This window comes from Brachyhypopomus gauderio, unplaced genomic scaffold, assembly GCF_052324685.1.
Source record: "Brachyhypopomus gauderio isolate BG-103 unplaced genomic scaffold, BGAUD_0.2 sc79, whole genome shotgun sequence".
In the NCBI taxonomy this organism is placed as follows: Eukaryota; Metazoa; Chordata; class Actinopteri; order Gymnotiformes; family Hypopomidae; genus Brachyhypopomus; species Brachyhypopomus gauderio.
The window spans coordinates 1,128,492-1,153,090 of record NW_027506900.1 but is presented as its reverse complement, the minus strand read 5'-3'; the positions used below and the strand labels follow the sequence as shown (position 1 = coordinate 1,153,090).

At 38.8% G+C, this 24,599-nt stretch overlaps 1 protein-coding gene across 1 annotated transcript in view; it reads right to left on the bottom strand.

Annotated features, from left to right (window-relative positions):
• The window catches only part of LOC143492557 (uncharacterized), a 47,429-nt gene that overhangs the window by 5,717 nt on the left and 17,113 nt on the right, over nt 1-24,599 (bottom strand). The window contains exons 21-43 of the mRNA XM_076990892.1: nt 22,630-22,882; nt 22,277-22,326; nt 22,069-22,172; nt 21,351-21,502; nt 21,003-21,141; nt 19,672-19,779; nt 19,349-19,528; nt 18,807-19,046; nt 18,205-18,361; nt 17,772-17,900; nt 17,273-17,420; nt 17,111-17,154; nt 16,836-17,015; nt 8,472-16,190; nt 7,580-7,869; nt 6,833-7,001; nt 6,435-6,676; nt 5,543-5,726; nt 4,179-4,359; nt 2,597-2,772; nt 2,438-2,507; nt 2,192-2,316; nt 2,047-2,078 (exon numbers count right to left, since the gene is read on the bottom strand). Of these exons, the coding sequence (XP_076847007.1) occupies nt 2,047-2,078; nt 2,192-2,316; nt 2,438-2,507; nt 2,597-2,772; nt 4,179-4,359; nt 5,543-5,726; nt 6,435-6,676; nt 6,833-7,001; nt 7,580-7,869; nt 8,472-16,190; nt 16,836-17,015; nt 17,111-17,154; nt 17,273-17,420; nt 17,772-17,900; nt 18,205-18,361; nt 18,807-19,046; nt 19,349-19,528; nt 19,672-19,779; nt 21,003-21,141; nt 21,351-21,502; nt 22,069-22,172; nt 22,277-22,326; nt 22,630-22,882 (11,072 nt within the window). The remainder of the gene's footprint in view (nt 1-2,046; nt 2,079-2,191; nt 2,317-2,437; nt 2,508-2,596; nt 2,773-4,178; nt 4,360-5,542; nt 5,727-6,434; nt 6,677-6,832; nt 7,002-7,579; nt 7,870-8,471; nt 16,191-16,835; nt 17,016-17,110; nt 17,155-17,272; nt 17,421-17,771; nt 17,901-18,204; nt 18,362-18,806; nt 19,047-19,348; nt 19,529-19,671; nt 19,780-21,002; nt 21,142-21,350; nt 21,503-22,068; nt 22,173-22,276; nt 22,327-22,629; nt 22,883-24,599) is intronic.

The following is a 24,599-nucleotide window of genomic DNA, read 5'->3' as shown; positions in this document are numbered from 1 at the left end:
CTAAAAGTAAAAAAGTACTTTGATTAAAAGCTACTCAAGTAGTGAGTAAATGCATGAGTACTGTCTCGTGTCAGTAAATTACATCATGGGAAATTGAATTACGAGAAACAATGACTTTTAATGATAAAAGTAATTTATTATAAATAAATATTATATATATAAATTATTTATTATAAATAATATGTATTTTTGTTTGTTCCTAATTATTAGGCCTGTGTAACTTTAATGTGTTCCACAAAGGCACTAACTGATGAGACTGTCAGCCAATACGTGTAGCTACAACTTGACACCAACTGAATCAATTTGTAGCAGACTTAATGATCCTATATTTCTAGTGTGTGCAATCAGTGTGAGAACTGGTTTTTAGTATTGCACTGCGTTACATTTAATAATTACATCATACAAACGTTATGCCTCAGAGATATAGCATTACACAAAATTATACATACAGCAAACGTATCGCATCGTGTTTCCTCATATTTGATGTTGAGTTCTTGTAGGCTGAAATGTCCACACGTTTGCAGACACAATTGGCAGTGCCAAGGTTGCAAACTCTCACGCATTGAGCGTGAGACACACGCATTTGACTGTCTTCACACGCTTACACGCCACACATCCGATTTCTCACGCCGAAAAAAACCTAGTTTATTTACCTCTGATCCATATCTATGATTCAATGAGTTACTAGTTCGCTCTGGCGCCAACCACTGGCGATTGATCGATCGCGATATAATACTTAATTTGTGTCCATTTTACACCCCCCCCGTCAACAATTTACGTTCAACACCCAAACCCCCACCCCCCACCCCGGTTTAAATCTCACTAAATGTGATCTTGAAAACTTGCCAAACCCTGCAGCTGTCCTTTTTACACGTTTGTAATATAAACATTGGCTGTATGAGGTCAGGGATACTCGGGAGGTTTTTCTGTCACTTTCTTGCTACGGTGGAGAAAGTTTGCATATGTGATCACGTGATTGACCGGCTTCATTTGATTGGTCACTCATACTCGGGTGACGAGACGTTGGTCAGTCTTCTCACTGAAAAGACTAATTATTTACAAAACGAAAGTAACGGTAGCACGCGGCGCAAATACGATTGTAATGGAGTAAAAGTCGTGTTTTTCTCACCACATATTTACTCAAGTAAAAGTAGAAGTCTTTCATATTAAAACTACTCCTACAAGTACATTTTTGTCCAAAAAGCTACTTGAGTAAATGTAACGGAGTAAATGTAACACGTTCCTACCCACCTTTGGTTTCATGATGTGATACTCGCTGTATTTCTAAAAGATGTCTTCTGTCACGTAGGGCTACGCCCCCCTCTCCTAGCTGTCACTCCGGTTTTCCTGTTCCTTGTGTCTGTGTTGTTCCCTGCTCCTTGATCCCGCCCTGCTTGTCTGTCTCCATAGTTTCCTCTCGTCTGCCAAGCCGGTGTCATTATTGTCTTCATCTGTTTCTAGTCTAGTTCAATGTATTTATAGTTCCTGTGTCTCCCATGTCGGTTATCGGTTGTTTTGTTTCAATGCCTCGTTTGTTCCTCGTGCTTTTTTTGCTATCCCCATTGCGTTGTCTAGTTGTGAGTATCATTTCCCTTAGCGTGTATATCTGCCTGTTCTGTGTTTCCCCATCGTGCTTAGTTCCCTGTCCGAGTATGCCTGTTTAAATTTCATGTTCTGATTGCCTACAGATACGACCCATGCCTGCCCTTACGACCACGTCTTTAGGAATTCCATTTAGTAAATCTCGCTCTCCTCAGCGATTGTGTCCGTCTCCTAGCTCTGCAGCGCGATCTGCATTACATTGTCTTAGATTGCTTCAATTTCTAGTATATTTTACACTGTGGAAAATCTGGTAATGTGTCAGAAACACATTCCAAAGGTTTCATGCACTACAAAAACCTTATGGAATTTTTTTTTATATCCTAAAACATTCCATTAATATGCCAGAAACTGTACAGGCCTAACTGAAGATGTCATGTAGTGCCTAGTGTGAGGGAAGTATTGTTTTGACCCTACCAAACAATATAAACCACATAGTGGACTTACCTGTCTGGGCTGTCCATTAGAATCTACACAACCTATGAGTGAGAAACAACTACAGTTCAGTAGGTTGAGGAGACTTGACAAAAGCTCACTAGATCATTGATATTTTCTGTATAATAAATCAATTATGTTTATAGTATGTACTTACCGCAGGCATTTGTGCATTTGTCTGTTTCAGTGTTAAAGAGGACTGTGCCTTCAGAGCAGTAACATCCTTCTCTGAAGTTATCATTACAAAACTCAGATGTGCATGTCACAAACTTTTCATTGTACCTGAATTCATCACAAAGAAACACATGGCACTTATCAACAGTGAAACTAAAGGACAAATGGCCAAAACATACTGTAGTTAAATTATCTGATATTAATGCTCTGAAAATAATCTTATCATTACATTGAATTGCAGGTTTTCTCAACCTTGGGTCCACATGGCCTGTAGACTTTATGATCGGGACAGCTGTGTGCTATAAAAAAATTAGAACTTGATGAAAATGTCCATTCATATATTAATATAATGCAATATTTAATGACAATGTTATTTTCTGTTCCTTACGACATAGTCCATTAGTTGAGTTTCTCCAGTCCACACATACAGAATGTTTAGCGCACATTCTAGCATAGCCCTCTAAGCTGGAGCAGCCTGCTTCCTCCCCCATGTGACACGTGTCAAATTGACATGCCTTGTATACATAGTCTGCTGGAAAGACTTCACGGCACTTATCAAACACCCTTAAAAAGAACAAAATGGAGGAATGGAACATCAGAAAAACCGATCTAACCAAACAGTATTAAAGAATGATAAACATTTTATATGCAGTATATTTCATAGATATTCAAATTATGAATCAAACTGTCAGGATATTAATTTGGACTGAGCAGAATGTGTCTGAATACTTCATATCTTAATTATTGTATGTGCCTTACTGTTGTAGCCAGGAAATGATGTCAGAGGAAAATGTTAAATGAAAACGTTAAAGTTAGAGGAAAGATGTTAAAGAAAAACACTAAATGAAATGATGATTTTAAAAAAGTGCAGAACCAAACTGTGACGATGGGAGCGTAGCGAAGGACGAGACACAGAACCTCCGAATACAGCAAACGTCACTTTTAATGATTAACAAGTATTGCGCAATAGCCCACGAGTAACACTGACTTCCACACAGAGACGTGTACACATTAGACAACGACGAGCACAGGACACTGCGCGAGCGCACATTAAATAGACAAACCACATTAGCCCCACGTGATTACGAGACGAGTCACAGGTGAGACAGATTATCACACGACATAACCATAACCACGGAGATCCACCGACGCAGACGATGCACGTGGACAACGTACACACACGCCCAAAAGGGAGGGGCCGGAGTCCTCAACGTGACACAAACACCAGTGGAGATGCATGATTATCCATGATTAAAGATATCATATACAGTGAATCAATCTCATCACATTAAAGACCACATGACTAATTAGGAAAAGCAATTACTTTATGGCAGTTTAATTGTTTTTTTCACTTCTTTGTTTGAAGTTGCTTAGTGTGCGGAAGAATATAACTTTGGAATATAACTTCGGAAGGGCTTCATTCTGGACCTCAAAATACAACCTCTTCCTACCGGCATGAGTGGAATAGGATTAGACCATAGGATTAGACTGACAGAGATGGATATAACATTCTTTCACATATGCCCGTTATCAAAACATAGGTCCCTGAGATTTCAGGGTGATGCCCCTTATAATTATTCATAATCACCCAATATCTCTACAAATACATCAATCTCATCACATTAAAGACCACATGACTAATTAGTAAAAACAATTACTTTATGGCAGTTTAATTGTTTTTTTTCACTTCTTTGTTTGAAGTTGCTTAGTTTTTCCATTTATGACTGAACTTTCATTGCTAATATAACTTTTCAATAGAAACTACTCGTTTTTATAAAAAATGCATGTTTTTATTATGTATCTCCATTAAATGTGAGTAAACCAATTAGGGGTCTCCTTCATTTGACATCTGAGGCTTGTTAACCTTTTATACACATCACTGGTCTACATTTACTGCATGTTCAGGAGGGGTTCAAAGCCTCCCATCCCTCCACCCCCCCCCACCCACCACATCTCTCTCAGTGCCTTACTTGCTATAGATGATGTTGCAGATCTCTGATTTGCGTGCAGTTTCACAGGGTTCTGGAGGTGGAGGAGGAGGAGGGCAAGGGATATTGTCCATCACTTTCCAAGAAGCTGCAGCGGTCTGACATGATTGGACTTGTCCATTAGGTAGTCTGCAGTCGTTTTTCTTGTTGTTGTCACAAACACCTTTCAGAGTTATTCAAGAAAAATAAATTAATAAATATGTAGTAAATACTATTCACACTCCCTCTTGCAGTTTCACCTTTGACTGACCCTAACTCGACGACCTGGGATCACTTCCAAAACACACACACTAGGCCCATAAGACTGAGAAAACCCGTCTTATCAAACTCACCAGGGCAAGGGTTAAGGGTTAAGTTCGCACAAAAAAGGTGCAAGCAACAAAGAGCAAAAACAGGAGCCACAACTCTTACATGTTTACTTAACGTTAGTTAATTATTGTTAATGTGTTACTTCATATGCTGTTCATGTTAACTAATGCATTACTTCACGTTAGTAAGTAAACACTTGATGTAAAGTGTTACCGAAAACAATAACTTATAAATAAAAAATATAACATCAGATGGTGTGTGGAAGAATATAACTTTGGAATAGAACTTCGGAAGGGCTTTATTCTGGACCTCAAAATACAACCTATTCCTACCGGCATGAGTGGAATATGATTAGACCATAGGATTAGACTGACAGAGATGGATATAACATTCTTTCACGTATGCTTGTTATCAAAACATAGGTCCCTGAGAGTTCAGGGTGATGCCCCTTATAATTATTCATAATCACTCAATATCTCTACAAATACTTTTTTTTTGTCATTTTTGTCTCGTCTGACAAGTCTCTGTTGTCATGTTCCATGTGCTCCTGTTTTCATTCTGGTTTTTCCCACTTGGTATTTTGTAACCCCACCCCTTGTAATTGATTTCATGTGTCTCTTTCCTTGATTTTCTGTGTATTTAAATCCTGTGTTTGGTCTTAAGTGTTTGCTGGTCTTTCTGTTGTATGCAGCCCTGGTGTTCGTGTCTATATTTTGGTAAAAATTTGTTTGATTAATTGTCTGTTTTATGATGTCTAAGAAATGATTACATGGTGGATTTGTTTCAGGGTTTGTGTGCGACCTCTCTTCTCCCAACACAACCACTGGTACATTTTTGTATATACATGGCAAAAATACATTTGTGTATATTAACATGGCAAATTTAAATGTTGTGACTAAAGAAGCATATCATCCAATATAAGTTCATTGCCGGTACCAGCAGCATTTCTAGAGTATTAGAATAGCTTGGCAAAGCTTTTATCATAATTATGCACACACTGTGCTTATCTGTGTGTGCAGATAAGCAGGTACACCTACCACACTGTCCCTCAGTGTTGTTGTAGAATAGGGAAAATGGCAGGTGGACCTCAAAGTTCATTCCTCTGAAATTAATATGTGCTTGTATAGCAGGAATATCCACAGTTATCTCAATTCCAGAAGTGGTGATGATGAAGTCTTTATTCGAGATAGTTGGAATCATCTCAACATCATTGACAAATACCTGTGAAAAAAAAAATCTTTATCTCTCACAGTTTAAAGTCATAACAAATGATTAAGCATCAACCAAATGGCTAACAGAAGACTACAATATCTCTAATTGTAACGGGGTGACAAAAGCAACAGATGCTGAATACAGTGTTATGGAATCTACACTCTCAAGAGTCAAAGGAAATCTAGAGACACACAGCATGATGCAGTCACTTAGTGGCGCTTAGGGTTACTCTACTGAGAAGACGGATTATAGCTCTGTCTAGAAGATGTCGCAGGCAGGCTTACTCATCAGTGCGCAAAGAATGCACAGCGTCAACTTGCAGGAACTGTGGGCTTAAGTAGGGTGTGAGCCTGATTAGTGACAACTGCAGGTGATAATGGAATAAGTGGGTGATTTGGAAAGTGGGAGTGGTTGAGTTGTGGAATGTGAAGTGGGCGGCTCTCCTGTGGGGCTGGCCTAGCCTACTGTGACACTCTCTTCTAATATAAATTATATATATAAATTCATAACTGAGTCTTTTTCTTGTAATTGCTTGTGACTAATTTGTATGATTTCTTCCTCTCAATAATTTCCATATTTAAAGAGATTACTTTGAGTATAGGTTTAATTACACTGTCTTGATGTAAAGGAAATCCTCATGTTATGTGTCAGCTAGCATTCTGAGCCACTGCTTTGGGTTTGTAACAATTTTACTTTGGAAACTCTTTAATCACTCACTTTGTTATTAGTTGGGTTTCTTGTCTGAGTCAGATTTATTTTATTGGATTCATAGTATATAATTATACTCTCAGGACAGGCCAAGCCATGGGGAAGGTCACAATAATAGTTCTTAATGTGGACACTGAAATTGTGTTTCTTCTTGATTTCCTGGACCAAGACAGATGTGCAGGTTCCTTGGTGAGTATAATACTGCCCATCAAACGTCAAATAATGCGGATCCCCCCATCCCATGCATTTACCTGTCATTTTGGAAAAGAACAATTACCATACAATTATACAAAATAAGTATTCGTACTTAAAGAATGTTTAAAGGTTTTGACATTACAAATAAAAAAGTTACTGTACCCACTTAATGCTTAAAAAAGAGAAAGTTAAAAGTTAAAGGCCAAACTCACATTCACATTCGTAGTGGAAGCAACACTCCGAATCATTGACTTTCACTGGAGGAAAGCCATTCTCACAGTTTGGTACAGGGGGATTTGGATGGGCACACACAGGCTGACCCAAAACTGAACCATCTGTGCATGTTTTCACCACACAATTTTCAGTCCATGTTTCTCCATTCTGTTAATGATAAATAAATAATCTTTATATCAATGTGTATCAGTTTTTGTGCCTCAATTTCATGTATACATGAGTTATTCCAGTGCAGGTTTTCTGCAGAAAAATACAGTTAACTTAATACAGAGATTAAAATAAATGGAACAACATTTATTTTTCAATACATTTTTCTTATGACCCATAATTCTGTAAAAGACAATCAATTTTTTTTTTCTATTTTTTGTAAAAACATTATAAAAAGCTTGGAAAACCCTGTGTGCTTTTGCTGTTGTTGTCGCTATCATTGTCTGCATGTTAGTCTGTGGTCAATAAATGTTATATCTGTGCATCATTCTTTAGGCTTCCCATGTCTCACTCACAACATGGATGTACATTGACAGTATACAAACATTTTTGAGTATATTTCCAATACTGCTTTATAATTGTGTATTGTAAAATTCAATTAAACAAGTTTCAAATAAGTTTTTACAGATTGCTTAAAATCTCAATTTATTTTATTCTGCCAGGGCAAGTTCAGCTCCTTTATATAAAATATAAACCATAAATTTGAAAAACTGAAATTATCCAAACATATTCATTACCTTTCTTGGTGGATTAAGGTATGTGCAGCCTTGACTGGGTGTAGTAGTAGGTCTGGAATGTGTTGGAGAAGATGGAGCAGTACTGGAATATGTTGGAGTAGACGGGGTAGTAGAAAGTGTTGGTGTAGGTGGGGTAGTAGCGGAATACGATGTAGTACTAGAATGTGTTGTAGTAGATGGGGTAGTAGTTGCAGCACATAGCTGTGCCTTCTTGTCAACGTGACACACTGAATCGCAATAAGCAGTAAAACACCATCCTGCTCCATCAGATTCATTATACATGAAGGACCCTAGATACAGAAGTGGTCAAAATTATATAATGAAAAACGAATCTCCATTTAAAAAAGAAGGCAAACATTCAAGTTTAAATAAGCTTAATTTTACATTACATGTGCAAACATGCCAAAAGAAACTGATATTTCTTTTACAAGATCAGTACAATTTTCAGGTAAGAACTTATACTGCATAAAAATCCTACAAAGAAATTTTGCTAGAAGATACAATATGTGCATGTTGGTGTTGTAAAGCGACCAGTTAAAAGTTTAAAAGACTGTTACAGGAAAGCAACATTTTCTAACGTAAAATCTGTATGTTGGTATTTTTCTATGCAAAAAGGGAAATGTAAAAAAGAAATATTTATCACATGAGAACTGCTAAAATTCGGCATTTCAAGTAAATCAAACTTGTCTGATAAAAAAAATATTTGTATTTAAAATTGGAAGCATACTTATTCCTAGACAAAAATAATAAAGAAATGTAACTAATGAAAAATAGGTAATAAATGTCAGCATATACAGTGCAGCAAGCATTTTAGTTTATAGGCAGAAATAGTCATTTTTGTATATGTTAATTATTAAATAATTATGTTATTTGAACCATAAACAGTACTTGCCTGCAGGGAAAGCGTTATTCATGTACATGCAGATACATGGTACTGCAGTTGTGTTAAGAAGCTGGGGACCTGTATGCTTTGTTTCTGTGACAATTGAACCTGTGATGACGCTGAATGTTGTTTGTTGACTGGTAGATGGTTTGGAGGTAAACACTGTTGTTTCAATTAAGGTCGTTGAAGGTGTAGTAGGTGTAGGGGGAGGTTTTACAGTTGTGCTCTCTGTGATGCTTGTGCTTGATACAGGAGTTGTTGAAGACACAAACTTGGTTGTAGATGTGGGAATCTCTGTCGATTTGCTAACAGTTGATTCTGAGCTTGGAATTTGTGTTGTAGAACCAGTGGGAGGTTTTACAGTTGTGCTCTCTGTGATGCTTGTGCTTGATACAGGAGTTGTTGAAGACACAATCTTGGTTGTAGATGTGGGAATCTCTGTCAATTTGCTAACAGTTGATTCTGAGCTTGGAATTTGTGTTGTAGAACCAGTGGGAGGTTTTACAGTTGTGCTCTCTGTGATGCTTGTGCTTGATACAGGAGTTGTTGAAGACACAATCTTGGTTGTAGATGTGGGAATCTCTGTCGATTTGCTAACAGTTGATTCTGAGCTTGGAATTTGTGTTGTAGAACCAGTGGGAGGTTTTACAGTTGTGCTCTCTGTGATGCTTGTGCTTGATACAGGAGTTGTTGAAGACACAATCTTGGTTGTAGATGTGGGAATCTCTGTCGATTTGCTAACAGTTGATTCTGAGCTTGGAATTTGTGTTGTAGAACCAGTGGGAGGTTTTACAGTTGTGCTCTCTGTGATGCTTGTGCTTGATACAGGAGTTGTTGAAGACACAATCTTGGTTGTAGATGTGGGAATCTCTGTCGATTTGCTAACAGTTGATTCTGTGCTTGGAATTTGTGTTGTAGAACCAGTGGGAGGTTTTACAGTTGTGCTCTCTGTGATGCTTGTGCTTGATACAGGAGTTGTTGAAGACACAATCTTGGTTGTAGATGTGGGAATCTCTGTTGATTTGCTAACAGTTGATTCTGAGCTTGGAGTTTGTGTTGTAGAACCAGTGGGAGGTTTTACAGTTGTGCTCTCTGTGATGCTTGTGCTTGATACAGGAGTTGTTGAAGACACAATCTTGGTTGTAGATGTGGGAATCTCTGTCGATTTGCTAACAGTTGATTCTGAGCTTGGAGTTTGTGTTGTAGAACCAGTGGGAGGTTTTACAGTTGTGCTCTCTGTGATGCTTGTGCTTGATACAGGAGTTGTTGAAGACACAATCTTGGTTGTAGATGTGGGAATCTCTGTCGATTTGCTAACAGTTGATTCTGAACTTGGAATTTGTGTTGTAGAACCAGTGGGAGGTTTTACAGTTGTGCTCTCTGTTATGCTTGTGCTTGATACAGGAGTTGTTGAAGACACAATCTTGGTTGTAGATGTGGGAATCTCTGTCGATTTGCTAACAGTTGATTCTGAGCTTGGAGTTTGTGTTGTAGAACCAGTGGGAGGTTTTACAGTTGTGCTCTCTGTGATGCTTGTGCTTGATACAGGAGTTGTTGAAGACACAATCTTGGTTGTAGATGTGGGAATCTCTGTCGATTTGCTAACAGTTGATTCTGAGCTTGGAATTTGTGTTGTAGAACCAGTGGGAGGTTTTACAGTTGTGCTCTCTGTGATGCTTGTGCTTGATACAGGAGTTGTTGAAGACACAATCTTGGTTGTAGATGTGGGAATCTCTGTCGATTTGCTAACAGTTGATTCTGAGCTTGGAATTTGTGTTGTAGAACCAGTGGGAGGTTTTACAGTTGTGCTCTCTGTGATGCTTGTGCTTGATACAGGAGTTGTTGAAGACACAATCTTGGTTGTAGATGTGGGAATCTCTGTCGATTTGCTAACAGTTGATTCTGAGCTTGGAATTTGTGTTGTAGAACCAGTGGGAGGTTTTACAGTTGTGCTCTCTGTGATGCTTGTGCTTGATACAGGAGTTGTTGAAGACACAATCTTGGTTGTAGATGTGGGAATCTCTGTCGATTTGCTAACAGTTGATTCTGAGCTTGGAGTTTGTGTTGTAGAACCAGTGGGAGGTTTTACAGTTGTGCTCTCTGTGATGCTTGTGCTTGATACAGGAGTTGTTGAAGACACAATCTTGGTTGTAGATGTGGGAATCTCTGTCGATTTGCTAACAGTTGATTCTGAGCTTGGAATTTGTGTTGTAGAACCAGTGGGAGGTTTTACAGTTGTGCTCTCTGTGATGCTTGTGCTTGATACAGGAGTTGTTGAAGACACAATCTTGGTTGTAGATGTGGGAATCTCTGTCGATTTGCTAACAGTTGATTCTGAGCTTGGAATTTGTGTTGTAGAACCAGTGGGAGGTTTTACAGTTGTGCTCTCTGTGATGCTTGTGCTTGATACAGGAGTTGTTGAAGACACAATCTTGGTTGTAGATGTGGGAATCTCTGTCGATTTGCTAACAGTTGATTCTGAGCTTGGAGTTTGTGTTGTAGAACCAGTGGGAGGTTTTACAGTTGTGCTCTCTGTGATGCTTGTGCTTGATACAGGAGTTGTTGAAGACACAATCTTGGTTGTAGATGTGGGAATCTCTGTCGATTTGCTAACAGTTGATTCTGAGCTTGGAATTTGTGTTGTAGAACCAGTGGGAGGTTTTACAGTTGTGCTCTCTGTGATGCTTGTGCTTGATACAGGAGTTGTTGAAGACACAATCTTGGTTGTAGATGTGGGAATCTCTGTCGATTTGCTAACAGTTGATTCTGAGCTTGGAATTTGTGTTGTAGAACCAGTGGGAGGTTTTACAGTTGTGCTCTCTGTGATGCTTGTGCTTGATACAGGAGTTGTTGAAGACACAATCTTGGTTGTAGATGTGGGAATCTCTGTCGATTTGCTAACAGTTGATTCTGAGCTTGGAATTTGTGTTGTAGAACCAGTGGGAGGTTTTACAGTTGTGCTCTCTGTGATGCTTGTGCTTGATACAGGAGTTGTTGAAGACACAATCTTGGTTGTAGATGTGGGAATCTCTGTCGATTTGCTAACAGTTGATTCTGAGCTTGGAGTTTGTGTTGTAGAACCAGTGGGAGGTTTTACAGTTGTGCTCTCTGTGATGCTTGTGCTTGATACAGGAGTTGTTGAAGACACAATCTTGGTTGTAGATGTGGGAATCTCTGTCGATTTGCTAACAGTTGATTCTGAGCTTGGAATTTGTGTTGTAGAACCAGTGGGAGGTTTTACAGTTGTGCTCTCTGTGATGCTTGTGCTTGATACAGGAGTTGTTGAAGACACAATGTTGGTTGTAGATGTGGGAATCTCTGTCGATTTGCTAACAGTTGATTCTGAGCTTGGAATTTGTGTTGTAGAACCAGTGGGAGGTTTTACAGTTGTGCTCTCTGTGATGCTTGTGCTTGATACAGGAGTTGTTGAAGACACAATCTTGGTTGTAGATGTGGGAATCTCTGTCGATTTGCTAACAGTTGATTCTGAGCTTGGAATTTGTGTTGTAGAACCAGTGGGAGGTTTTACAGTTGTGCTCTCTGTGATGCTTGTGCTTGATACAGGAGTTGTTGAAGACACAATCTTGGTTGTAGATGTGGGAATCTCTGTCGATTTGCTAACAGTTGATTCTGAGCTTGGAATTTGTGTTGTAGAACCAGTGGGAGGTTTTACAGTTGTGCTCTCTGTGATGCTTGTGCTTGATACAGGAGTTGTTGAAGACACAATCTTGGTTGTAGATGTGGGAATCTCTGTCGATTTGCTAACAGTTGATTCTGAGCTTGGAATTTGTGTTGTAGAACCAGTGGGAGGTTTTACAGTTGTGCTCTCTGTGATGCTTGTGCTTGATACAGGAGTTGTTGAAGACACAATCTTGGTTGTAGATGTGGAAATCTCTGTCGATTTGCTAACAGTTGATTCTGAGCTTGGAATTTGTGTTGTAGAACCAGTGGGAGGTTTTACAGTTGTGCTCTCTGTGATGCTTGTGCTTGATACAGGAGTTGTTGAAGACACAATATTGGTTGTAGATGTGGGAATCTCTGTCGATTTGCTAACAGTTGATTCTGAGCTTGGAATTTGTGTTGTAGAACCAGTGGGAGGTTTTACAGTTGTGCTCTCTGTGATGCTTGTGCTTGATACAGGAGTTGTTGAAGACACAATCTTGGTTGTAGATGTGGGAATCTCTGTCGATTTGCTAACAGTTGATTCTGAGCTTGGAATTTGTGTTGTAGAACCAGTGGGAGGTTTTACAGTTGTGCTCTCTGTGATGCTTGTGCTTGATACAGGAGTTGTTGAAGACACAATCTTGGTTGTAGATGTGGGAATCTCTGTCGATTTGCTAACAGTTGATTCTGAGCTTGGAATTTGTGTTGTAGAACCAGTGGGAGGTTTTTCAGTTGTGCTCTCTGTGATGCTTGTGCTTGATACAGGAGTTGTTGAAGACACAATCTTGGTTGTAGATGTGGGAATCTCTGTCGATTTGCTAACAGTTGATTCTGAGCTTGGAATTTGTGTTGTAGAACCAGTGGGAGGTTTTACAGTTGTGCTCTCTGTGATGCTTGTGCTTGATACAGGAGTTGTTGAAGACACAATCTTGGTTGTAGATGTGGGAATCTCTGTCGATTTGCTAACAGTTGATTCTGAGCTTGGAATTTGTGTTGTAGAACCAGTGGGAGGTTTTACAGTTGTGCTCTCTGTGATGCTTGTGCTTGATACAGGAGTTGTTGAAGACACAATCTTGGTTGTAGATGTGGGAATCTCTGTCGATTTGCTAACAGTTGATTCTGAGCTTGGAATTTGTGTTGTAGAACCAGTGGGAGGTTTTACAGTTGTGCTCTCTGTGATGCTTGTGCTTGATACAGGAGTTGTTGAAGACACAATCTTGGTTGTAGATGTGGGAATCTCTGTCGATTTGCTAACAGTTGATTCTGAGCTTGGAATTTGTGTTGTAGAACCAGTGGGAGGTTTTACAGTTGTGCTCTCTGTGATGCTTGTGCTTGATACAGGAGTTGTTGAAGACACAATCTTGGTTGTAGATGTGGGAATCTCTGTCGATTTGCTAACAGTTGATTCTGAGCTTGGAGTTTGTGTTGTAGAACCAGTGGGAGGTTTTACAGTTGTGCTCTCTGTGATGCTTGTGCTTGATACAGGAGTTGTTGAAGACACAATCTTGGTTGTAGCTGTGGGAATCTCTGTCGATTTGCTAACAGTTGATTCTGAGCTTGGAATTTGTGTTGTAGAACCAGTGGGAGGTTTTACAGTTGTGCTCTCTGTGATGCTTGTGCTTGATACAGGAGTTGTTGAAGACACAATCTTGGTTGTAGATGTGGGAATCTCTGTCGATTTGCTAACAGTTGATTCTGAGCTTGGAATTTGTGTTGTAGAACCAGTGGGAGGTTTTACAGTTGTGCTCTCTGTGATGCTTGTGCTTGATACAGGAGTTGTTGAAGACACAATCTTGGTTGTAGATGTGGGAATCTCTGTCGATTTGCTAACAGTTGATTCTGAGCTTGGAATTTGTGTTGTAGAACCAGTGGGAGGTTTTACAGTTGTGCTCTCTGTGATGCTTGTGCTTGATACAGGAGTTGTTGAAGACACAATCTTGGTTGTAGATGTGGGAATCTCTGTCGATTTGCTAACAGTTGATTCTGAGCTTGGAATTTGTGTTGTAGAACCAGTGGGAGGTTTTACAGTTGTGCTCTCTGTGATGCTTGTGCTTGATACAGGAGTTGTTGAAGACACAATCTTGGTTGTAGATGTGGGAATCTCTGTCGATTTGCTAACAGTTGATTCTGAGCTTGGAATTTGTGTTGTAGAACCAGTGGGAGGTTTTACAGTTGTGCTCTCTGTGATGCTTGTGCTTGATACAGGAGTTGTTGAAGACACAATCTTGGTTGTAGATGTGGGAATCTCTGTCGATTTGCTAACAGTTGATTCTGAGCTTGGAATTTGTGTTGTAGAACCAGTGGGAGGTTTTACAGTTGTGCTCTCTGTGATGCTTGTGCTTGATACAGGAGTTGTTGAAGACACAATCTTGGTTGTAGATGTGGGAATCTCTGTCGATTTGCTAACAGTTGATTCTGAGCTTGGAATTTGTGTTGTAGAACCAGTGGGAGGTTTTACAGTTGTGCTCTCTGTGATGCTTGTGCTTGATACAGGAGTTGTTGAAGACACAATCTTGGTTGTAGATGTGGGAATCTCTGTCGATTTGCTAACAGTTGATTCTGAGCTTGGAATTTGTGTTGTAGAACCAGTGGGAGGTTTTACAGTTGTGCTCTCTGTGATGCTTGTGCTTGATACAGGAGTTGTTGAAGACACAATCTTGGTTGTAGATGTGGGAATCTCTGTCGATTTGCTAACAGTTGATTCTGAGCTTGGAATTTGTGTTGTAGAACCAGTGGGAGGTTTTACAGTTGTGCTCTCTGTGATGCTTGTGCTTGATACAGGAGTTGTTGAAGACACAATCTTGGTTGTAGATGTGGGAATCTCTGTCGATTTGCTAACAGTTGATTCTGAGCTTGGAATTTGTGTTGTAGAACCAGTGGGAGGTTTTACAGTTGTGCTCTCTGTGATGCTTGTGCTTGATACAGGAGTTGTTGAAGACACAATCTTGGTTGTAGATGTGGGAATCTCTGTCGATTTGCTAACAGTTGATTCTGAGCTTGGAATTTGTGTTGTAGAACCAGTGGGAGGTTTTACAGTTGTGCTCTCTGTGATGCTTGTGCTTGATACAGGAGTTGTTGAAGACACAATCTTGGTTGTAGATGTGGGAATCTCTGTCGATTTGCTAACAGTTGATTCTGAGCTTGGAATTTGTGTTGTAGAACCAGTGGGAGGTTTTACAGTTGTGCTCTCTGTGATGCTTGTGCTTGATACAGGAGTTGTTGAAGACACAATCTTGGTTGTAGATGTGGGAATCTCTGTCGATTTGCTAACAGTTGATTCTGAGCTTGGAATTTGTGTTGTAGAACCAGTGGGAGGTTTTACAGTTGTGCTCTCTGTGATGCTTGTGCTTGATACAGGAGTTGTTGAAGACACAATCTTGGTTGTAGATGTGGGAATCTCTGTCGATTTGCTAACAGTTGATTCTGAGCTTGGAATTTGTGTTGTAGAACCAGTGGGAGGATTTACAGTTGTGCTCTCTGTGATGCTTGTGCTTGATACAGGAGTTGTTGAAGACACAATCTTGGTTGTAGATGTGGGAATCTCTGTCGATTTGCTAACAGTTGATTCTGAGCTTGGAATTTGTGTTGTAGAACCAGTGGGAGGTTTTACAGTTGTGCTCTCTGTGATGCTTGTGCTTGATACAGGAGTTGTTGAAGACACAATTTTGGTTGTAGATGTGGGAATCTCTGTCGATTTGCTACCAGTTGATTCTGTGCCTGGACTTGGTGTTGTAGAACCAGTGGGAGGTTTTACAGTTGTGCTCTCTGTGGTGCTTGTGGTTGTCATGGGAGATGTTGTAGTTCTAAGAGTTAATCTCGAGGTTATATATGTCAGTGCTGTTGTAGACAGAGGTGTTGTTTTGGTCAACACTTCTGGAGACACTGTAGTTGTGATCACTGTTGAACTTTTGGCAGATATTAGGGATGTCTGTTCCGTAGTTGTTGTGGATGGTTGCGTTTCTGTTATTGTTGATTTTGTTGTTGAGCCACTTGTTTGTACTGTTATTGGTTTTGTTGGTGTTACAGGAGTTGTTGACAAAATCGTGCTTGTAGTTGTGGGAATCTCTGTCGTTTATGAAAATGCATATTAGGTGAGTAACATTTAAATTAGAATTTTCATACAACCTTTGCATGATCACAGTTGACACATGTCAACTTGTTATCAAGATGACACTTGATAATTCAAATCGGGAAATACATTTTCATTTAAATAAAGGAAAAAATAAAGCAGCAAAATGTTTGTGTAAGTGAAATATGAATAGATATCAACCAAATTGCAAATGTAAATGGCATTATTGCATTTGAATTAGAATTTTGAGCTCAAAGTTACTTGTATGAGTGGAACATGTAAATGCAAATTTAGGATTACAATGGCTTTTTGCGTATTTCATTTTCATATTGTCACCACTTAACCTCCATACAACACCCCCTGACTGCTGCTTTCTCTAATATAACGTCTCTGGCATTACAGTTCTGTGTTCATAACACAGATGTAACAAGTAATCAGCACTCTAATGCACTTTGGCTGAGGTGTGTTCAGAGATGTAACAGAATAAAAATGTTAACTACCTCAGGGTCTTTGAGAGCTAAAAAAAGTTTAGTTCTGCAATTTTGTAAATATCCCACCCCAACATTGGTATCACTGGTTTTAATAATGTTAAAACCATTTTTCTAATGAATTGTTAATGCTGAAAGCAATGGTGTACTTACCACGTGTTGTGAATGTGAATGTTGTGGGTGTAACTGTAGTAGTGACACAGTTAAGCATGCTCCTCTCAATAGTTCCATTTTTCCCACATGTAGCATTAATACATGCACCATCTCCATCATGTGTGTAATATATTGTACTTCCCTTCATGTATTCTTTTCCATCATACATACATTTGCAAGCTAAATCAAGAACATGTTGACAGTAATTAAATGAGTGAGTTCATTCTAGATAAATTGCAAGGTAATGAATTTATTGCCTCATGTAATTTGCTGACCTGTTTCGTTGTAGAAACATGAAGGACCATCTGACAAACATTTGCTAAAAAGAATGATCACATTTTGTAACATTTCAAAAATAATACACTATACTGTTTTACACATGAAACTATAAACAGCTACTTTATATAAAGGTGCTGAAATTTGATTCTGTAATATACCATGATTGGCAGTTTTCTTTTGAAGGAATAGTATCTCCCATGTTGTAATGAATGTTTTCTACATAGCAGCCACACTGATCTCTTTGAACACACTTCATTGTTTTCTCCTCCAGGTAAGGCCTGTCTGACGGGCACTGGGGAAAACATCCTACAAAATAAAGTGTCAACAAAGAATAAGATTAGTAGCTCAGTGTTTAGCTACACTACACATCACCACTCTACTAACTCCTGGGAAGGTGAGTGAGGCTTGGATAACAATGACAAAGAAAAAGGCTCTTAAAAAACTTTAAATAAAGTGTCAGCAAATGACCATAATGACAAGTTATTAGCAGTCTAAATAATATTAGTACTGTATTTTCAACACATAGAAATGTATGTCTAATTCCTTTGAAATTTGTTAGATAAAATTTACAGAAAAAAAAATTATAATTGAGATATGCATAGCAACCTGCAAACCTGCAATACAGAATGCACTGAAGGTTTAGCCAAGACCACTTACCCTCTAAAGGATGAATTTTATTGAAGCAGACTCCTGAGGGGTTCTCACAAGTCTTCATGCAGGATTGTCCACAAGGTTTATAGTGCCACTCACAGCCTTCATGTGAATTGTAGTAGTCACAAAACAAAGCTGTAGGAAAAGTCCAAGTCAGTCTATGACTTGTCAAGTGGAATTACAGTATTGTAAAAAAGTTTAAAAATAAACATAAATAAAAAAAAACTACATAAAGTTCATCTTCAATCAGTGTAAGTAAAAAAAAGTATTTCTCACATGTCAATTTCTCACATATACATTTCCTAAGTGAGGTTAAGTAAGATGGTAAACATAAACCCATAAAAAACAGAAGAAATCTGTACTTGCATTTAATGCAAAATAATGTGTGAATGTGAATATGTGGGTTAATTAAACTATTGGTTTCTGTATTTCAACTCACGGCAAATAGTTGGGCTCCTCCACATTATACAGGCTCCTTGTTCACTGCATGCAGCTGCATAGGCTGCCACAGATGCGCAGAAGCACTCACAGTCTCCACCAGTGTCACACGCACACGTGTCTTTCACACACGCATCATAATATTGAGTATGATCCACCTGTAGGCAGAAATTGAAAGCAGAACAACTCGATACAGTGAGTGGTCTAAGCTTGAGTTCCATATGGTGTATGTAATATATTTTATAGTAAAAAGCAAAACAAATGAGAAAGTCTCTCAGAAGAGAGACTATTTAATGCTTGATCTGCACTATAAAACAGTAAAAGGCAAAAAAAGCATTAGCCATTGTAGACAGAGAGCACAGCACTGATAGCTGTAATATGGCACTGAAATAATGCTAGAATATTCTGGCATATTTTGCAGAATAGGTGGCATCTTTTCTAGAATCTTCTCAAGTGTATTAGAAACTTTGTTCTTTCTCAGTCCTAGACCAATGCACTGCATACTGATTCTTGATTCAACTTAATTCACTCAATAAGGAGTGATCTAAAACCTTATAATTAGAGTGTCTCTTAATCACCCTCAACACATTATTGGTTACTCACTAAGGAGTGACAGTCCTTAAAGACATCACTCTTGATAACGCTGCACTGTTTGATGGCCCAGGCCTGACGGTGTGGTCTCATATCACAGGAGCTGCTGACACTTTTGGCTTTGGGGCATGTCGGAAAAACTCTCCAGCTGTTACCAAACTCGAGCTGTTCCACCACCTCCTCACCACTGCGAGTCACAAAGTCATTTTTTGCATTCCCATCATAGTTTCCACACAAGCCGCACACATTGCCCTGTCATTGGGAAAAAGTGGTAGGGAAACAGTGAGTAAATGTGACTGAATGATTGAGTAATTATTCTCAGATTAACAGAATAAGCAACTTTCAAAGAACACTGTTTCACAACACTCCATTCACAAACAATAACAGAAGGAATCAGGTGAAGAGGGAAATACTTTTAACAAGGATGGGTGGAAGGAACATAAACTGAAAGCATATAGAGATACATTGACAAAGGAAACAAGAATGTACGTGGGATGGGGCAGGGGGGCATGACACTATGAGAAAAGGTCTGAATGTGTTATCTTTATGATTACCTTAAAAGAGGGACTTAATTTGATCATTACACTTGTCTTCTTATCCCAGAAAAGAACCAAACCATTTTTTGCCTCAATGACCAAATATATCCCCACATAGTGGGTATGATAAGGGATTTCTGAATCATTTTGATAATTGACCACTTTAATATCCTCATCTGACAGATGCAACTCTTGGTTCTATAAATAAAAAGACAGAAAAGTACAAGAGAAGTTTAAACAGCTGACAAGTTTTGGAAGAACTCACACCGCAACTTTAATGCACTTTAATACTGGAGAACTGCTTTCTAATAACCAAGAAGGCCATTGTATGAGCTTCTTACCCCTAGATAGAGTTTAATAGATTTGGAACAGGTGGTCCCAGTGGTGCCACAGGGGACGTTCTCTGTGATGATGCGGAATGAACCCTTAAGGCTGCTGCCACAGTAGTCCTGCCAAGATAAAACAGGATAGTTTTGATATGGAAGACATGGGAAAATTAATCAGCTGAAGCAAACAGGATCCATTTGACGCCTTATCAAGCAAGCTTTCAGTTTCACTCAGGTGTATAATTGTCACATAAATAATTAATGTCATTAACATATGTGGTGTTCATTGTACCATAACTAGAAAACCAAGGGTTGCACATATAAATCCAGCAATGACATAGCAGACATATGTAGCTAAGTATGAAGATGTTCATGGTAGAAACTCAAGAACTTGAGTGAAATGTCCCAATTAAGCACCAGCGAGGAGGATGGTAGCCAGGAAGATCAGCCAGTCCATGTACTGTATGTCAAAAGCTGCCCGTTTTAGGTTTTTGAATTGGTATTTCTCTTGTCATTTGTGTATTTTCGTTATGTTAATACATGGTTTGTGTTGTGCACCACTCCTTCGCTGCCCCTCCCTCACCACTGTGGCCGTGTTTTTAATTTGAACTAAAATGCATTCCTTTTCAATGGGCATATATGCAGCTTAAACAGGTAGCCTAGTGCTCCCTAATTTTTCAAAATTTATATGTTCAAACAACATTATAGCCATTATGGCCTTTAGAAAAATGTTTTTGGGGAGGTGAGGTAGTGCTCTATAGGCCCTGTGACGCAACCTAAGTTTATGTCCTTAATGGCATTTATTCCCTTACATTACTTTTATTTTAATATTTAAAATAGTTTTGAAACCAGTACTTTTAAACTGTTACTTGAGTAAAAAGCTTGAGTTGAGTTCTACAGTAGTATTTTTAAACCATAGTATCTATACTTCTACCTGAGTAATGAATGTGAATACTTTTGACACATTTGTATTTGACTTAGTGAGAAAGTTATGCTATGAAGTATAACATTTTTTATGATCGTCTAGCTCAGGGGTGCCCAATATGTCGATTGCGATCTACTGGTCGATCGCCATCTACTCGTCGATCGCGAAGGAAGTGTGGGTAGATCGCATGACATTAAAAAGTAGTGGATGAATGACAGGCTATCGTCCATCTGCACTGACGGTTGTATTTTGATTGACATACATGCTAGCCAATCTGACGTCTAGGGTTTGACACACGACACCCCCCCTGGCCAACAACCGACAAACGCCGCCACCCAACCCCCCCTGAAAAGTTTTGGGCACCCCTGGTCTAGCTTGTTGAGGAAAAAAAATTAAGAATGAAATAATAATCAAAAGTTACCTGGACCAACATGTATTCACAGTCTCCATTGAAAGAGAATTTCCTACCATCGAAACTCGTCATGTGACCATCACCATATATAGAGCAAGCGCCAGAACATTCATTTTCTGTGCAGTCCCACTTCCGGTTTTTGCAAGTGCTGGAAAGTTCATACCACAATTTCTAGTTAATCTTATGTTAAATGTCATAACATAAACAGAAATGCTGTTTGAGTTCACATTCACCAAATGCATTAGCAGGTAATGTAGACATGTAGGTTTAATATATTCAATATAACAATCATTTATATACACAAGATCATCATTAACAGCATCCTGTCCGTGTCATTAAATTAGCTCACTAGCTCACCATGTGTTGCAGTCAGATTTAACAGTTTCCTTTGGTTGGTAGAAGCGTCCATTATAAACACAAGGACAGTCCTCTTCTTTCACACACCCACCTTGTCCATCAGCCAGCAGACCATTTGTACACACACACCCTGACATACAGTGTGAGCTCACCTGTGGCCCACATCATAGAGGGAAAGCTTTAGAAGATCTTACAGTCATGTAAAGATATGTCCATAATATTGTCAATGTTGGCTCAATATCGAACTATTATAACACATCTAGCAATGAACTCACAACTGACAAGATATTTGTCAGAACCAAAGCAATTATTCTGGAACCACATTCCTAGCTTTTCTTTCAATGTAGCTCACATTTTATGACATGAAGAAGACTGCTCTGCACACATTACTCAATGTAACGAAATTAACATATTATACCAGAGCTATATCTACATCAAAACACAACAAGATTGAAGACTTGTTAAGACAATTTTAGAAATAGTATAAACAATTATGATATTAAGAACACCGAACAGAGGTTTCAAGCACCAGGTTTGTTTCACACACTGATTATTGGAGTGGGAACATTCAAAAGCTTTGATAGTTAGGTCTTTCTGGTATAAGTACTGTCATATTATGTTCAACTGTTATCCATCTATCAATAAGTTGATCTATTGGTCCGTCCACACCTCCACCTATTCTCCACATCCATTCCTCCACCTTTATCTGGTGACTTACACATTGGTCAGGGCCCTGTGTTTTGCAGCTTCTCTGGCACTCTGCTCCACTCTCTCCAGGTTCAGCATTTGAGCAGTTGAAGTAGAACATAGGATCTGTGCAAGCTAACAGGAAAAACATACACAATGTATTTAGTGTTTGAATGAAATTCACTAATACATTAAAGACAAAATCCATTCATATAAATCCAAATAAGACTTATGCTCACTAGGAACTTGCTGTTGTCCAATGCAGTGAAGCTCGCCATGATTGCAAGTGCTGTAATAAAGCAAAATAACATATGACAAAAAGTCATATATTCTAACAAAGTTGAAAAATCACATTTGAATGAATGTTTATTCACATTGTTGTGATTACATCAACATTAACATTATTTTATTAATAGATAACTTCTTGAAGTGAGTTATTGAGTTAAATATGTTAGAACAAGACAAAGTGATGAAAACTTTGTAAGTCGCTCTGGATAAGAGCATCTGCTAAATGCTCTTAATGTAAATGTAAATGAATACAGATGACCCAATCAGGGAATGGAGATCCACAGGTTAAAATTAATGTTCATACCATGTAGCCCCGTCCTTGACGATGACATTCATGGGAGCCACAACCTCATCATTGAAGTAACAGGGGCAGCTGGAGGAGTCAACACACTTTCCCTCATCTGTAAGGTAGGTGCCTTCAACACAACTGCAACCATCCAGTGGTGTGTAAGTCACCTGACAGCTACGGTCCTGGCCATGGAGAGAGCGGCAGGTCCTACAACTGCTCAGGCTATAGGAGTACTCCATACTGCTTGGACATGCCTTTGAGAATGAACCTTGACAATGGGAAACAAACTTGCTTTAACTGTGAAAATTTCAGGTTTTTGTGAAGATAAATTAAATTGCTACTTTGCTAGAGAATTGACTTATTTCTTTATAGTAAATGAATATATTTAATTACTGCTAGCACTGCTCTATTCTGGAATCTCAGAGGTAGGCAGTAACGAAGTACATTTACTTAAGTACTGTACTTAAGTACAGTTCTTGAGTATTTGTACTTTACTTAAGTTGATTTTTTAAAAAATACTTATGACTTTCACTTCACTACAGTTGAATAACAAATACAGTACTTATCACTCCACTACATTTCTGTCCAGCTCTGTTACTCGTTACTTCCACACACAACTCTCCTCCCCTCCCCCGATAGTATTTTCACAGGTGACAGCCTATCAGCAATCAAGGATGTGTCTGTGAGGTGTAAAATCAAGTTCGGTGTCGCTAGTCGTTCTTTTCCTAAATAACAGCAACATGAACGGAGACGGCGGTGATGGAGCATGCCAGGGTTGCCAACTTTTCAAGATCGCTTGGAGGGAGATTTGAACCTGGACTTGGTGGCGAGTGTAAATTGTTGATCGAGGGGTGGCGAACGTTACCGGGGCGGTGAAAAATGGACACAAATTAAGTATTATATCGCGATCGCCGGTGGTTGATAGATATAGATCAGAGGTAAATAAACTAGATTTTTTATCGGCGTGAGATATCGGAACTGTGGCGTGAGAGCGTGTGAAAACGGTCAAATGCGTGTGTCTCACGCTCAATGCGTGAGAGCTGGCAACCCTGGCATGCTCTTTTGCACCCATGGCCGTATCTCGACAAAATGTTCCAGTTTTCTGAACGGATGAATCATTCCTATCGTTTTAAATGCATGCTTTGTTTGCCAAAAACAAACTATATCACTGCATACCAAAATTCACCGTCCCACCTGAGGAAGTATATTACGGTATGCAGCCTAAATGTTTTGTTAAGTGACTATGTAGTCAGAGGAGCTTTGCAGTAAGGCTAGTGAAATGACTTTGCCAGCTCACTCCACTGCTAGGTCTGCTAGGATCACTATAAATAATGTTAACATTATATTGGCAAGTAATTCAAACTACGGAAACATCAATAAGGGAAACCGTGTGGGTTAATCGAATCTTGTCAAATAATGTTTCCATTCTAATGTCAGTGTAGAATTAATGTCAATAATTCTAATGTGGCTGTGATTTCTAGTTTGAAAAGAGTTTGTTAGCATGTTGGGTGGCATGGAGTTGGTGGGCTTTAGCCATACTGCAAAAGGTTGTAGCAAGGTTAGACTACCAAGATGCCACACTGCTAATTTTACTTTGTCTTTGTTTATATTGACTGTAGCATAATGTTGTATTGGATGACTGAATACCTAACTAGCAAAGAGAGAAAACTGTCATTTTATTATTGACTTTTAATATGGTAACATAATTTGCTTAAACAGGTTAGGCTAGGCTAATCAGTGAATTGTGGTTTTAGAAAATGTTTTTGTTCCTTAAACTAAAGTGTAGGTTAAACTTTTCTGCTACCACTACCTGAATGATGTACATCATTGGAATATGCCTTATGGATTATTATCAAAGACTGTATGAATATTATGCCCAAAGAGGATTTGGTAGGATGTATAATACTTTTAAACTATAACTTTTTTACAAATGTGACGGAAGGTGTACTTTAATACTTAAGTATTTTTAAAAGCAAGTACTTCAG